Source organism: Trichoplusia ni, chromosome 7, assembly GCF_003590095.1.
Source record: "Trichoplusia ni isolate ovarian cell line Hi5 chromosome 7, tn1, whole genome shotgun sequence".
Taxonomy (NCBI): domain Eukaryota; kingdom Metazoa; phylum Arthropoda; class Insecta; order Lepidoptera; family Noctuidae; genus Trichoplusia; species Trichoplusia ni.
Window position 1 is genome coordinate 14042492 of NC_039484.1, and position 15395 is coordinate 14057886.

A 15395-nucleotide genomic window follows, 5' to 3' on the forward strand; every position below is an offset into this window, starting at 1 on the left:
CAATGCAAAAAATCGAATCACACAAGGCATCCTGTAGGTTGAGCTTATCCAATAACCTAAATATATTGTAATCGTGTTGCACTTACCGCTTTTCGCTTCTCAGCGCCCTCTATTGGTACGCTTTGACCAGGCACGGACGCGCGGCCGCGGAACAAATCCATCACTTTGGACATCGCACTCGGACGACGGGACGGCGACGCAGTTACCGTGTGGTAATACTGTACGGAAGAGAAAAAAAATATTAAAGCAAACACAAAGACATATTTTATCACAAAACTGTCAAAACGGCAGCGCAATTATGTAGTTAAAAATTACAAAATATTAGGGGATTATCTTACTTAAAAGCTATAACATAAAATAACAATCACGAAGACGAAAAATAGAAGTCGATCAAAACAATCCCTAAGTTTACTGTCAATCAGTAAAATATACAGTCAACTATAAATCAATCGATTCGAATCGTCACCAGACTTACTATGGCGAGTTATGTCGACTATTTCGGCCATTTCGGTTTTAGGAACAAAAAATAGATTGACGTCTATTTGTAGGTACAATAAATTCTTTTCAATTGACACATTTATTATTCTAAATAGCTCACATTAGGATCGTTACGATTTTAGATGATAAATCTGCAATCATTTTTTGCACGTTCGATTTAAAATAGAACTTCATCATCGGCCTTTTTGGTCTGCTTCCAGTCTAACCGGAGTCAGCTAAGTCCCAGTGTTTTACAAGGAACGACTGCCTATCTGACCTGGTTGTCAGACTTTTCAAGCTTCTGACTACTTGTAACGACTGTCAAAGATGTAGGAATAACAGCCGGGACCCACAATTTAACGTGACTTTCGAAACACTGAGGAACTCGTTATGACAAAGATGGTCACAAATCGTTCATCTACGGACCCACCGCGTCAAACGTAACATAACCTGTGATCGACTCACTTATGCGGTAATAGCTTAGACACGAGCTCCACTCTCTCATTTAAAATAGAACTTAAAAGCAAAAATGTCTGCTTGAAAAAAATCACTTACTGGCAAACTAATCCGCAATTAAATACTAGTTCACAAATGATCGTAAAATCTCTTACCCGCGTGTCGCTGCCGGGATGTGGATGCGCTGAGCCATCTTTGGTGTTCAACACAGGCGTGACCACGGCAGGCTCTGCTTTGGACTCCGATTTAGATGTATCTTTGGTAGGAGTGTTCGATTTTTTGATGTTCTGAAATATAAAGTGGTATATGAATGATTAACGCTTGAGGGCAAACACATCAAACTGCGAGTAAGAGGTGACATGTCTGAATCCTTGTTTGAGAGGCAAAATTTGCATTGTAGAGAAGTATTTTTTTTCTTATAAAAACTACCGGTTAATCATCATGATACTTGTGTGGATGGAGAAAAAAATTCAACAAAATCGGTTCATCGAGTCCAAAGTTGTGAGGTAAAAATATACAGATAACTGAGAACCGACTCCTTTTTAAGTCGTTCATTAAGAAAATGACTTATTGGATAAAAAATACCACATAATTTATAATCGAGTCATATCAAAGTTTAAGGCTGAGGGCAATTACGCATTTTAAAGACTGTAACTTTTAATTCTTGTACTTTTGTAAAATATGTATATGAAAACGCGAATACATGAAACGCAAATACTAACATCACATAAACCACTAACCGCCTACAAAAACTTTGTTAGCAATTGTTCTAGAAAAAAGCATGTCAATAATTGATGTACAGGCGTTTAAATAGTTTGTAACAATATATAGTAAATATTTACATTAACAGCGTAATACAACGCCAAAACTATGAAAGTGGTCAGTCAACCTGACGTCAGGTTTTTGGCCACTTTATAGGTATTAAATAGTGCGCATGGTCTCAAGGTCATATCTCGATTGGTCCAGCCATCCTGACGCTGACCCAATTTGTCTATTTTTTAAGGTCCACGCATGGTTTTAATCTTAACAAAAAATAATCATGGAGCACAATGGTTCCTTTATATTTTAATTCATGGGAGCATTCCCACAGAAACGAAAACCACTGCGCGCTGCAAAACTGAAGTATACGCGGAAGAAGTCGCTGGCAAGAGCTAGGACTAAATAATAATATTGCATAACTTGAAAACTACGCCTAACAGGAAAAAAATATATTATATCAATAATAGCTACTATTGAAAGATGGGCCTTAAGCGATGCACGAGCATTAAGCAATTAGTTATGCTATGTATTCAGCGGTTTACCTAACAATTGCAGATTTGTCAAGTGACATCACTCTTATATCACCAGTTCTAATGGCAAAAAGACAAGATGATTCTAAGATACCTATTTCTACCGGTTTCGGAGGGTTTAGGTATAGGTTGATTGCTATCTATGAACTAAAAAGGCCAGAACTATATGGTCTCACCTGAACTGCAGTCATGACCTGTTGTATAATGGAAGGTTGTTTCTTGACTTCTCCGCGCGGAGTCTTCGTCTTCCGAATATCAAAGAGAGCAGGTCTACTACTCACTCCGGAGGTTCCTGATGAAAGAAAACAAATATATCACTCCCAATTTATGTAACGAGATAAATATAAGAGCCTCTATTCCAAAACAGTAAGGTACATAATCGTACCACTACTTCGCGGGTAACATGACGTGGTCCTCTTTCGTTTAGGCTTTTTGCACTCTTCAGAGCTCATGATGAATGCACGTAGTTTGCATGCAGAGAACTCAGATCGAATACTACGTCAAATGAACTAAACGATCGAAGGGTGCCTGTTTACATTAAGGGATGGGCAAGTAGGTGGTACTTGTCGCAAACTGCAAGATTAATGGAGACAGAATGATCAATTCATAATATGAACTTGCACATGGTAGAGAATATGCAGATACATATATTCTAGTCAATTGAAATCCCGTAATTAGGGGATTTTTACAAATCATTAATACCCTGAAGTAAACAATACTCATGAAGTTATAGATACTACGAATATTTTGCTGGGAGAAGTATCAAAAATTATTTCAGTCATCCCAATTCCCGTTGAGAACGTGCACTTACAAGTATTTTTTGTCTACTGAATACAGTTAATCTACTATAGATTACAAAAATATCATCAATAGTAGTAAGTAATAGTTTGTACCATGTATGGTCTGCTGGTACATAGGATGCGCCTGGCCATCGTCGTTGGAGCCGCGCCGCTTGCGCTCCCCAACCGACTGCGTACTGCGCGTGATCGCTGCATCGAGACGCTGTTCTGGAAAGGCATAAATCACTATTGTTTAGTAGACATCAATCTAAATATCATTTATCTCCCAGGTTTTCTAGATAGAAAGCAGATATTAAAATTAGAAATTATTTTCTAGTAGAAGATTTTTTTTTACTTCCACACAACGCCATCTTGTCTCAAAGTAAGCAGAGCTTGTATTATGAGTACTAGACAACTGATAAACATACTTGTATATTTCCAAATACACACATAATATAGATAAACTACACCCAGAGACAGAACAAATGATCATGCTCATCACATAAACATTTTTCCTGGGTGGGAATCGAACCCACGACCTCCGGTATAGCAGCCAGGTTCACTAGCCGCTAGACCAACAGGCCCGTCAATTGTTCTCTATCTGCAACATAAGGCCACATGTTGATAACAAGCAGCAACAATTAGTGGCCCAAAAATCGAGGCTTGATCTAAAGGCAACCAGTAGTGCGCGACGCAATTATAATTACATAGAGTTAGCACTATAGTTACCTCCCAAAGATGGGTAAGCGATTAACCTGCCATAGCTTTGTTCGTATGTATGTCAGAATCTGCATAACGCGGACACCTGGGTATGTTGCCCAATCGGATTTGTTTAATGAAAGTAAATGATTTATTATATTTCCTCCTTATCCTTAATGTTATTTTCACCGTCCTAAAGTACTGTATTTTATGATTTGTGTTATTTGATAAATAAATAAGACATACCAAAAAACAAGTTATGGTTATTTCTATATGTCTTGAAAGTCCTTATAGTTGATTGTGAAAATAATTTGAACATACAAGTCTGTATTTAATCGTCCAGCGAGAGTCAATTCTGATATCTATTTACACGCTTATTGAAAAATTTCAGTATCAACTCAGAATACCCATAACTATATCCAGGTAAATACAAGTCATTTAAACCGCCAAGTTTTTACGAAGAAATTGATGTAAACAATAAAAAAAAGTTACAACTTCTAGTCCTGTATATAATATTAGGTGAGGTAGAGAGTGCCTACACGAGCCAACTTAAGATGATAATAATCGCGGTAATGATGGGCTGAACATAAATGGCCTTGACCTAATCAGAACCGTTACGGACTTGTAGCGACCCCCCTTTAATTATGTACAAAGGGTACAAAAACGGGCTTGAGCTGGGCACGCAGCTGGCAACAGCAGTTACAAATTATTAGCTGTTGTACTGCAGAGATTGCCGCAAAGTAAATGAAGCACAGGCAGTCAAAATCGAACAAATAATACAACTTCTAGAAGCTTTCATCTTCATCACAGGTAGGTACAACCTAGAAGACGAAATTTGAATAACCTTCGTTAAGGACTGGCGCTACGATTAATGCGAATACACAATACAAATTAATGCTGGAGCCGTAATGGTCCAATGTTTCAAAGTGGGCATAGAAACGTTATGCATTATGTATCGTGCGCGCTGTGGTGTGGCATATTCCGTGAGACGCCAACATTTAGAACGCACAACAGATTAATTAAGTATACTCTATCACTATAAACACCTGGCACATGTATTTTTGTATCTCGTACCTAAATAACTACAGCTTAAGAGTCCTGGTGCGTTCAATTAACAACTATCGCACTAACACGTAAATTAAGTAAAATAAGATTTTATCGCGCGTAGACAATCTGAATGATAATGTACGCTCCCTTTACTATGACCACAACTAACTCAAGGCCAGTGTAGACTGTTTTATATGTAAGTGTAACAGATTCATTTTGTTTGAATCTCAGTTTCACATTATTTTTAATGTGTCTAATGTGCTATTAGATTTAATTTTTCACATCGACCAATTGAGTGTGGTGCGTCAAATTATGCGATGTCGAATACTGTAAAACAAAGTTATTTTAATGAGACGCGTGTACTTTCTCATTTCAGTGGAGAATTTAAATATATTTCTTTTAATCGCCTTTAAAACAAAACTGACTACTACACTCTTAGTCAAAGATAGAGTATTAGTTACCAGCTTACGGACTTCATCATATTACTGATGGATTAAAAAAGAATTGAAATTCTCAATATATTCGAAATATTGAGAACCGAGAAGGATGTCACCATCATAGTTATGTGATGTTGAACGATTCGATAACGACCGGCAAAATAGAATTATGTTGTAGGTACGCCCACAGTGCCAGAATAACAACTATAATATCGTTTCAGTAGTATCGTCTTGACCTGAACGGTTATAAAACGAAAGGTGGGAAGGTTTCTAGGAGATCCATGTCTGTGCAGCTCACTATAATATCGTAATTAATGTATGCCCCGAATATCTCAAAACTGACGCTTTAAAATTCTGAGAAATATACTCACTTGTTTTTACAAAATATAACAGAATCTTCCGCTACTCAAACAGAGTGAATGTTTATTTTTGATAAAAACACGACATAGGTAATGCATACAAGAGCGATGATAACTCAACACTTTTCTTGCCAACTTGTTACTTTCAGTTATGATCAGATAAATAGCCACAAACAATGTGGCGTTGATCTTCGTAAGAGTCTTGTATTTACACCGACCCTTACGACTGGGTGTTGGCGCCAAGCCAGCTCAGGCGTACGACTCGAATATGTAGGCGCACTCTGGCAAACATTGCGGGGATCTACTACACTCACCTAACCTATAATAAATCTATATTTACTAACTGTGAATAACAAGTTTCGGTTTATTTGTGTATTGTCAAATTGAGCATTTCACTCAAGGTCGTTTTTTGAGAATAGGCAAAATCACGCAAAGTATGATTGCATCCCAATCGCGTGCTAGACCTATGCCACTAGATGCAGGCCACGTGTTTCAAACTAAGTCAGAAGCCTGTCAGCTTAAAAACAATACTCACCGCGTTTCTGCCGCCTGTCATCGCTGTTACGTCGGACATCCTTTTCCTTAAGCTTGGGTATTTTAGGAGTAGGTTTTTGTTTGCTTCCAGAAGCGGCACCCCAAGTTCCGGCTCTTGCTCTGACTTCGTCTAGCTTCTTCGTCGCTTTAGGCACATCCCTTTTTATACTTGCAGCTTCCGGTTTGACAACAGCAGGTTCTTCTTTGGTGGGCACGACCTATAATATTACAATTTTCAATGTGTTAAATCCTTCAAGAAGATACAAAATTAAAGAAAAACTAAGTCACTATACTAACTTTAGGTTTATCTTCCGCTCTTTTGACCCAAATGTCCTCGGAACTGGCGGGCGTTCCATCAACGGTAGATCTAATTTCTATTAAACTGCTGTCAAAGTAATGTTTATCGTGGTGGAGATTCTGTCCTGCGAAAATCGACCGCACATTTGGCCGCTGTTCTTCTGCGCCTTTGGTCCCAAAATGAACTGTATGGGCATTATGTATGTGTGATCTTAATGCCCGTTCTATTAATGGCGGGGCAGTAGTTGGTGGCTCAGTCGTTGTAACCAAAAACTTATGCCGAGCACCCATCACGGTCCTTTTAGGACGGTCCTGTCCATCTGGTATAACCTGGCTATCACCAGATGACATGTCACTGACGACATTGGCATTCTGATCTTCAGTTTCTATTTGTTTTGTGACGTTGTCGGGTTGTGATTCTTGTATAATCTCAGAGCTAATTTCTTTCCATATTGTAGAAGAAAGAATATCGCTATCTTTCTTTTCATCGTCTTCATCTTCTTCCCGGCATTGTGATAGCCTCCGGCGCTCCGGAAACGGAAAAGGCGCGTTGTTGCGACTCGATAGGCTGTTGCAATGATTCATGAAGTAGTGTTGAAAGAACGTGTCCGTTTCAGGAGTGTCATTGCTGTCGCCTTGGATTATATCCTTTAAAGCTGCTAGTGATGTGATGGTATTGTAGTTAATAGCATTTACCAAGTCTTCGCTGTCGGTGGAACTCGTCGAGACACTGCCACCAGCATCTTCTTCCGCCAACCTACTCATTTGTTGGCACACTTCTTCTAACACGCCGTCTTCATTTTTTTTCTTCTTCTCATTTTTGCGACAGCTCTTCTTTAAATTCGAGATCAATTTTTTTTCGGTATCCATTGAACAGCATGTGCATGTGTTGTTTGGCCAAACCTATAATATTTTTATAGCGGCAAATTACTTAAGGCACTTCTTTACTTACACACTTGAATCACATAAAGTCACATGATAGAACAATTTACTGTCCAAAAGTTAAGTGATATCGTAACAGGTTTCGTGGCTTCCGTCACCGAACATAGGGCATGGTGTCGTTATATGATTCCAAACAAATTTCAGCGAACATTTTACGAATCTGAAATTACGAATTGTTTTGGTCACGCTTTTATTAGATTTATGGTACTTTTTGCGTAGTCTTGGATTATGCAATTAATTATTTCTATCGTAAAATTTAATATAGTGTTAAAGTAGCATACCTTAGTCTATTTTGGAAACTGAACAGAAATGCTTTTTATAAAAAACCTATTCTTAATAGTTCTAAGACATATAGCAGACTACTCATAGTGTATCCAGGGTTAATTTATTCGCACCGCCACTTCATTTTGTTATCTAATCAATATTTGTCACAACAATGCGCGGCGTTAGCTCATGACTGAGCAGAGATCATGATTTGTAAAATCTCTATTCAAGTAAGTACAATGGAATATCGTATCGATGAGATCATTTAAAACAATATAAGTTTACGTTTATATCGACTACATATGACTTTTTGAATCTGAGCACTTGAAGTGATAATTTTTATCCTAAGTGTTAGTAAGACAGTTTGAAGTAGGTGCTTGTAATATCAATCGTCTGTAACATTGGTTTTGCGGTTTTTAGGTCTCCGATATTCGTTTTAACATGTTTTCGAGTCCATAATAGGTAATATTCTTAGAAAGTAGATAAAGTGGAGGACATGGGTAATCATAGCGATCCCCTTGAGGCTTACAATGCTTCATCGTATGTATGTGCATTACCTACAAATAGATATAAAACATCTGTTAAAGTTGTACAAGTGGAAAACGCAAAACTAGCTTATAACGTTAAATAATCTGTAAATTAAGAAAAGTATGAATAACTAGATCCTATCAAGAATGTGTAAACAGATATTCTAATTCTATACGAACTCACCACACAATGTGATAACGTCAATCAAAGAACATAGTACACAAACACTAGCTATGAAATAGAACCGAACAGTATCCATAAAGTAATTAGACGAGATCAAAAAGTCATCACATGACATCCCGACGTTCAGTCTTAATAGACGCACGATGAATGACCGTGTACCGAATAATAATAGGCCCACAAGTACTTACACGTACTTTGTAACAATGCGATTGCTCGTCATAATTGTAGATCTTCGATGAGGATATACTAGTTAGGTAAATAGCAAATGTTATGCGGAACCATATCAAGGAGTATAAATAAGAGGAAAACGGAAAATATGTTGTCTACGAGAATCTTTTGTCTACGAGATAAAAGACAAAATACGCAGCTAATATTTTTTGGAATTCTGTGTGACGGACTAAACCAATTCTCTTTTGTCGAATACCCTATTTTGAATTCATATTAATTTATCAAAAATGAGAAAAAAGAAAGCAACGCCTATTTCAAAAAAACCTTCACAAGTAGATAAGCTCAAGATAATCTTCAGGCAAAAAAATAGAAATACGTTATCAAGCTAGAATTACGACTGCACGGTTAAGTCAATAACGTAAGACACAAGTCTCAACGATTGTATTAATGTTAGTAGTCAGACCATGTTGAGATTAATGAACGATCAATGCTAATGCGGGCGCGCAAGGACGCTGTTACAAAGTGCATGACAACAGTTTGCGAGACCTAGGCAACTTGTTAGATAACATATAAATTCACACAGATTATATTATTATGCGTTCTACAAAATGCGCAAATTACTGTTAATATACACTACTTGTGATTTGATTGTAGCTGGTTTTCTTTTACCGATACCAATAGTAATGAATATCTGCATCAAAAGCTGGAAATATTTGCATAGTTTCTAATCTTTAATACTTTTGGAATCGCTAAACAATCCAGACAAACCCGTGCTTTAATTATTGTTACAAGAACTGCTTTAAATGATAACAATTTGACTTCAATCCCTCTGCTAAGTGTAAAATTTGTAAAATACGAATAGTACATATCCGATTCTCAGATCTTAGAATATCTACGCAAAATTTCATAAAAATCGGTCAAGACGTTTCGGAGGATTTCAATTACGTACACCGTGACACGAGAATTTTAATATATTAGACCACCTGGCCCAGATAACGTTGTTTAGCCATTTAAAAATAGGGGTAGAATAGATCTTAGAGAGTTGAACATTTATGGTCGTATGTATTTTTGTATATGCTGTATCACAAAAAAAAACAAGAATAAAAAGAAAATTTAGGTGTAGACGACCCTTAACATTTCAGGGTATGATTAAAAATTCTAAAACGCCAGGGCATAGCGTTGTTGGAATTGGCACATTTTTAAGGCACTCGCCCGCACCTAATCTTTTCAAATTAAAAATTAGGTGATCCTAAAGTATAGCAACAAGTACTACAGTACACTACGAGTGCTTCATGAATCTACAGTACCGCTAGTAAGACGGCTGCTAATGTGTGTTTAGTCTGCGTGGATGACGATACAAGCGCAAGCAGTTTTAAGGAACTTCATAGAGGAAGTTTCAAGGTTCAACGAGAGCATTAGGTTAAAGATAAATCAGAGATTGATAAGCAATTATACGACAGAATTGATATGTTGACCGTATACAAATGGACAACTAAACACGTAGACAAAATTATGTATGTAATATGTATATTTGAACAATTATAATACGATTGATATTCTTGTTTATTGTTATTCATGGGAGCATTATAGAGCCTGACAGGTATACATATGTAAAATTAGTGTACACTTTACAACACTAGGCACTAACAAGATAAAGGACATTATGAATTTTAGCAAAATGGGCAATTCAGTAAAGTTATCATTAAATCTCTTAATATTCATCCTTTTATTTTATATTCTAGAAGGCGTATTGTTACTAGGTAATCTAGAAGGCAGTGTGGACAGAAACTATCCGAACAAAAGAATATAAGCAAACAAACATAATAGACAAAGTGGATGAAGATTACGCAAATCTGCAGCTATCAGTCGTCATTAGCTTACGTACTCAATGTTTACAATGCAATGCAGTGTAGAAAGAAACCTTACTTTAAAACAAAGAGTAAAATGCGTGTATTACTTGCATCGTTGCGTTTCACACACGTTTCCGCGACAAAATGTAAACTCATAAAACAGTAACTGTAACAATACTAGTTAAATTCTTATTTATAAAGGTATTAAGTTTAGAATCCTCTTTACAGAAGATGCCAGACATAAAAAAATAGTATAACCAGTAAGTATAAAAATGATGTTAGTACCCATTGCTTGTTCACTACACAAGATAAATTGAATTATTTCCTGGATTAATAGACTTATAATTTAGTAAGACCTTTTGATCGCTCGCTTAGTGACAACAAGGTGAAAAACATGACTTCAAACTCAAATAAACAGCATTTTTAGACAAGTAGAACTCGATTCTAAATTCACATCGTAAAGCTAACGGCTGCAACCACTTATCATGCAATTGTTGAAATACACAACGGAACTAAGTTGAGAAACGTGTGTATTTTTAGATCATATTATCAAGCAACTTATGTTAGATGCTTGTGCTTGTTAGCAGTAAAGGTATTCCACAAGATACAAAATGCTCAATTGTTTATTGCACTCCACAATGTAATATAGATCTGAAATAGTGGTAACAATCTTGGACATTACATTATACATATACAACAAAGGAACAATTATTTAAGTGTCAGTTATTTTCAGGAAATATGAAGTGACAAAATATTAACCTTGAGTGCATTCTGGGATTCTTACATTGCAAATAATAACTACTATGAAAGAGGAACTGATATAAAGATCTTAGTTTTTTTTAAACTGGAATGTTATTCTGTTAGGGAACTCTATATAAATGGAAAGTAAACTATACTTTACCTTCACAAGGTAGACAGTGGTAATTTAATAGAGCTCTAGTGAATGAATACATAAAACAATAAAACCACTGACTTACAATGACAAAAAAGTATTCTGTAGCGTATCATGTAACTAAAGAAGTTTGTTGTCAGTTGCGGCTAATAAACAAGTTAAGCTTTCACGCCTAAACCACTAATCCGATTTCAGATTCTACGTTCTACGGTATTGTATGCAGGTTGTATCGATCAAGTTTTATACAACACAATATACTTTATTGTCTTAGAGTTATAAATTATTTGGGATCGCCATATTCACGCACATGCCACGCAGAATTAAAACCTCCGATCTTCGTGCTAAGAGTACTTTGTACCCACACGGCTATTAGTTCATGCATGTTTTTGATTATACGTGTCCCATCATATTTCAGGCTTTGTCCACCGAAAAGTAATCAAAGAACCTCACCTATTGATCCAGCTCTTTGGATTTAGGAGCAAGTCTTCTATCTCTCTACGAAAAAGTTTGGATAAGGGCTGCGTGCACATGTCCTGCTCCTATGACTCCGCGGGACCGTTTATGTTTCCGACGACCACTTTTAAATGTAACCTTGGTCAGAATTTCAAACACTTTTTTAAGATGGACATTTCTTTTTAGTGTAGTCTTAGGGGCGCTATGACGCGACGACTTATATTATAATCGGGATATCTTTAGAAATCTCGTTACCCATTGCCGGACACTCATGACAGTTGCTACCCCCTTCCAGACACCCCTTAACTTGAATAAATTATTCTTTCGTCAGAGTCTTGACTACACGGTATAAAGAAAGTAACTTCAACTGCAAAGTACCATTTATTTACGTTTAGGGTTTTCTGCAGGGGAGAAACTGTCATAAGAGTCCGGCAATGGGTGCAGAGATTTCTGAAGTGATCCCGATTAAAATATAAGTTGAGAACGGGTACTATAAAACTTATAACGGCTTACTTTTCAATGAGAACAACAAGTTGTTTACTTTACTTGATACTTTATGATTTTGTGTAGCATATTATCACGATATAGGCAGGTACTATGCTAACCTTGGCTGTCGAGTTCTATAATACTAATGTATATTTGTCGATTTACTTAAGACTGTCTCGAAATTCACGATCAATATATTAGAGCGGAAAAGATCATAATTGGACTCGCAAAATAACTTTAAATCTACGATTCATCATTTAATATTTAACACGGTGAATGAGTTCTTGTGTCACATACTTTAATTGTAGCTTCAAAATATTTTTTTAGTAATTAAAGTTTCTATTACGTCAATGGTAAAGCGCTATCATTGTACAAATCAAGACTGTTAGGAACTTGTATACGATCGTACAGTGAGTATCACGAGGTAAACAGCACTCACTCTAACAGCATTATAGTACTAGATAAAGTATTTGAACTAACAGCTGACGTGACGCCAGTAAAGTTAGACATGTATGTAACTGTATGGAGTTGTTGATCTAAGGTTTGTGCTTGTTCTTCTTAGCGGTTGTTTTCCTTTTTTTAATTTAGCGTTATAGTGTCAAATAAGATATTTATACTTCTTCCCCAAATCAAGGTGTAGTATAATATAAAATTTTAAATCATTTATGGATATTATTTAATGATTAACCTAAATAATTCCTAACCGAACTGTACTTCTTGATCTAAGAAAAGCAGGTAAAGCTTAACTGAAGTTAATAAAAAATATAACAAAATAGTAGACGGAGTGAAATTTGTATGATAACAATACTGATAAATCTAAAAATATCTAAGTATATTAAACATCCGCAAAATACGGAAGTATACACTTGGCTTCGTTTTAATAGCACTTGCCTTTACTCTTTAATATATACTATTTCCTAGAGGTATCATAATCAAAACAGACGCCTGTTGGTCAGCCAAGTTGGGAAAAGAAAAGGGCGACGCAATGACACACATGCAGTTACGGTTCTAAACTATGTGCTAGTTACTCTGACGCGAACTTGAAAGTCATATTTTGACCTATTGGTGAATAGAATACCTTTTAAAATTTTAAGGGAAAATGTTAGGAACAAAAAGATGAGTAGGACGGTTGCCATTAGTCCGAGTTTCCCCGGATTTGACGTTAGTTAGAGGGGATCCGGAGAGCTTCGTAGATGGGTCCATTCACATGCGATTTGTGGGCTCAAGTCCCAGTTTTACACGAGTCTTGAGCTTAACCCAGTTGCAACAAATTTTGAGATGGCAACCCCTGGTCTAATAGTGTTCTAGGGACGAAAAATAGGTACTTAAGTCTTATTCTATAACTAAACAAATATATACTTTTGATTCGAGTCAGTCAAAAGTAATAAGATTATTTTTAATGAGATTTACAAAGCTATTTCAAACGTTAAAATATTGGTTGAACAATTAGAAGTTTATAACTGACAATAACTAATCCTACACTATTACCATTAAGTACCCAGTTTGTCACCATTGTTTAAAATGAAGACACCAGTACAGAAAATCAATAAACATCTACAAGTACCTAACTACATACCTATACGTGTCCATATGTCACTACCAAAAAACAATTCAATTGAAATGAATGGCGCCCAAAGAGTGGAAGCCACTGCCAAATCTTAACAAAACACATTTCTATAAATAGACGTAAGTACCTACGTATAGTTCGTAAACAAATTTAACAGCGATCGGTACACTACAACAATAACGTTTATATTAGTGTTTAGCACCAGAGCAAATGAGATTCGCACTTGTGATAACGATGATGTAAGTTTATATGAATAAGAAAAATGTTTTTCTACCGGAACGTATTATATTATTAACCATGAGAACAAAAATACAAGACGAAACTGTTCCTATTAACTCGCACACTGTAATTGTAACGAAGGCAAGAATTGGATCGCGATAGCTTTGAAAATGTATTCTAAAAGAGTGGCATTTTCCGTATAAATCTACATATGTATACAAATGTACCTATAGTTCGGTTTCCTGTAACAAACAAAGGGACCGACCCTCGCCCCTCGCATCCAGACACAGCGTCCCCATCTGTCTGGCGAGACTCGTGACCTTCAGAAAAATATTGAATGTACATACTGCACATCTGCACCTTTTAGCTACCCAAATTTAAACAGTGAAATACGGATATTATTTTCTATTCAACATTACCTAAGTTTGCACTTTAATATCCTTGTAACTAATAACATGAAAAAATGATATCAATGGAAACCGATAGAAATAATTGTGCATGGCATTTATTAAGCAAATTATGTTATTATGTACGATGACGTAAATACCGAGTGACAAGTGGAGCCGACAACATCACGGTGTGTGCGTAAACTTGTTATCATAGGTTGTTAATTTGGTAAACATAATGCCGACTCATACCAAAGTTCTAGCCTCTTCTAACTCAGATTAAACAACAAAATGGTATCTAATCAAACTCATTAAGTACGTACGTCTTTTTAATTATTTCACATTGCTTAGTATTACTCTCAAGATCAGCAAATGTGTTTAAGCAGATTAATAAATAATTTGACGTATAATTGAAGTTTATATTTATTTTTTCGCCCTAGACATTTAAGATATGCCAATAAAAACATGGTTTCTAATCAACATTCACTTCCAACGACGAACACAACACGCAAACTTAGTTATTCCAGATCAGACCAGAGAGTGATGTTTGATTTATTTCTTAATCATAATTAACTAGGTCTTTTCGCAAGTTATCGCAAATTATGAAGCTGCCTCGCCTTCAAACCCACAGTTATCGTAACAAAGCCAAGGCGAGGCAAATTAAAAACTCGATGCTTCGCGCAAACGATAACAGACGCTCCGCGAGGTCGCACAGTATAGATCCGGCTAATCGCATGTGATGCCCACACGACTTGACGTCACATGGGTCTTCACAACTACGATTATAATACTTCGAGCTTTGTACATATTTACGAGCGAGAATTCACTTGATACACGCATTGTTATTAGCGTAATAAACTATGAAGCGGTGACACAATTATAGGAAGTTAATGTTTTGAGATGGTATTACATACACACTTAATATTATCAATTCTTCCTGTTTGTTTTGTTAGTTCTTCAAGTTTGCTGAGAAAAGTGTGTTACTAAAAACCTGGTTACAAATAATTAGAAATAAGGCAAACAAAACTTGCCATTATTTCAAAAATTTGAAGGTTCATATACCATGTATAATCAATACAACAG

General features: G+C 36.2%; 1 protein-coding gene across 3 annotated transcripts in view; it reads right to left on the reverse strand.

Annotated features, from left to right (window-relative positions):
• The window catches only part of LOC113496173, a 75382-nt gene that overhangs the window by 58363 nt on the left and 1624 nt on the right, over positions 1 to 15395 (reverse strand). For 2 of the 3 annotated variants that reach the window (XM_026875309.1, XM_026875310.1), the window contains exons 2-7: positions 6375 to 7476; positions 6079 to 6295; positions 3116 to 3229; positions 2399 to 2514; positions 1089 to 1220; positions 87 to 218 (exon numbers count right to left, since the gene is read on the reverse strand). In XM_026875309.1, the coding sequence (XP_026731110.1) occupies positions 87 to 218; positions 1089 to 1220; positions 2399 to 2514; positions 3116 to 3229; positions 6079 to 6295; positions 6375 to 7244 (1581 nt within the window). In that variant the 5' untranslated portion in view covers positions 7245 to 7476. The remainder of the gene's footprint in view (positions 1 to 86; positions 219 to 1088; positions 1221 to 2398; positions 2515 to 3115; positions 3230 to 6078; positions 6296 to 6374; positions 7477 to 15395) is intronic. The other variant, XM_026875311.1, reaches the window with a different exon arrangement.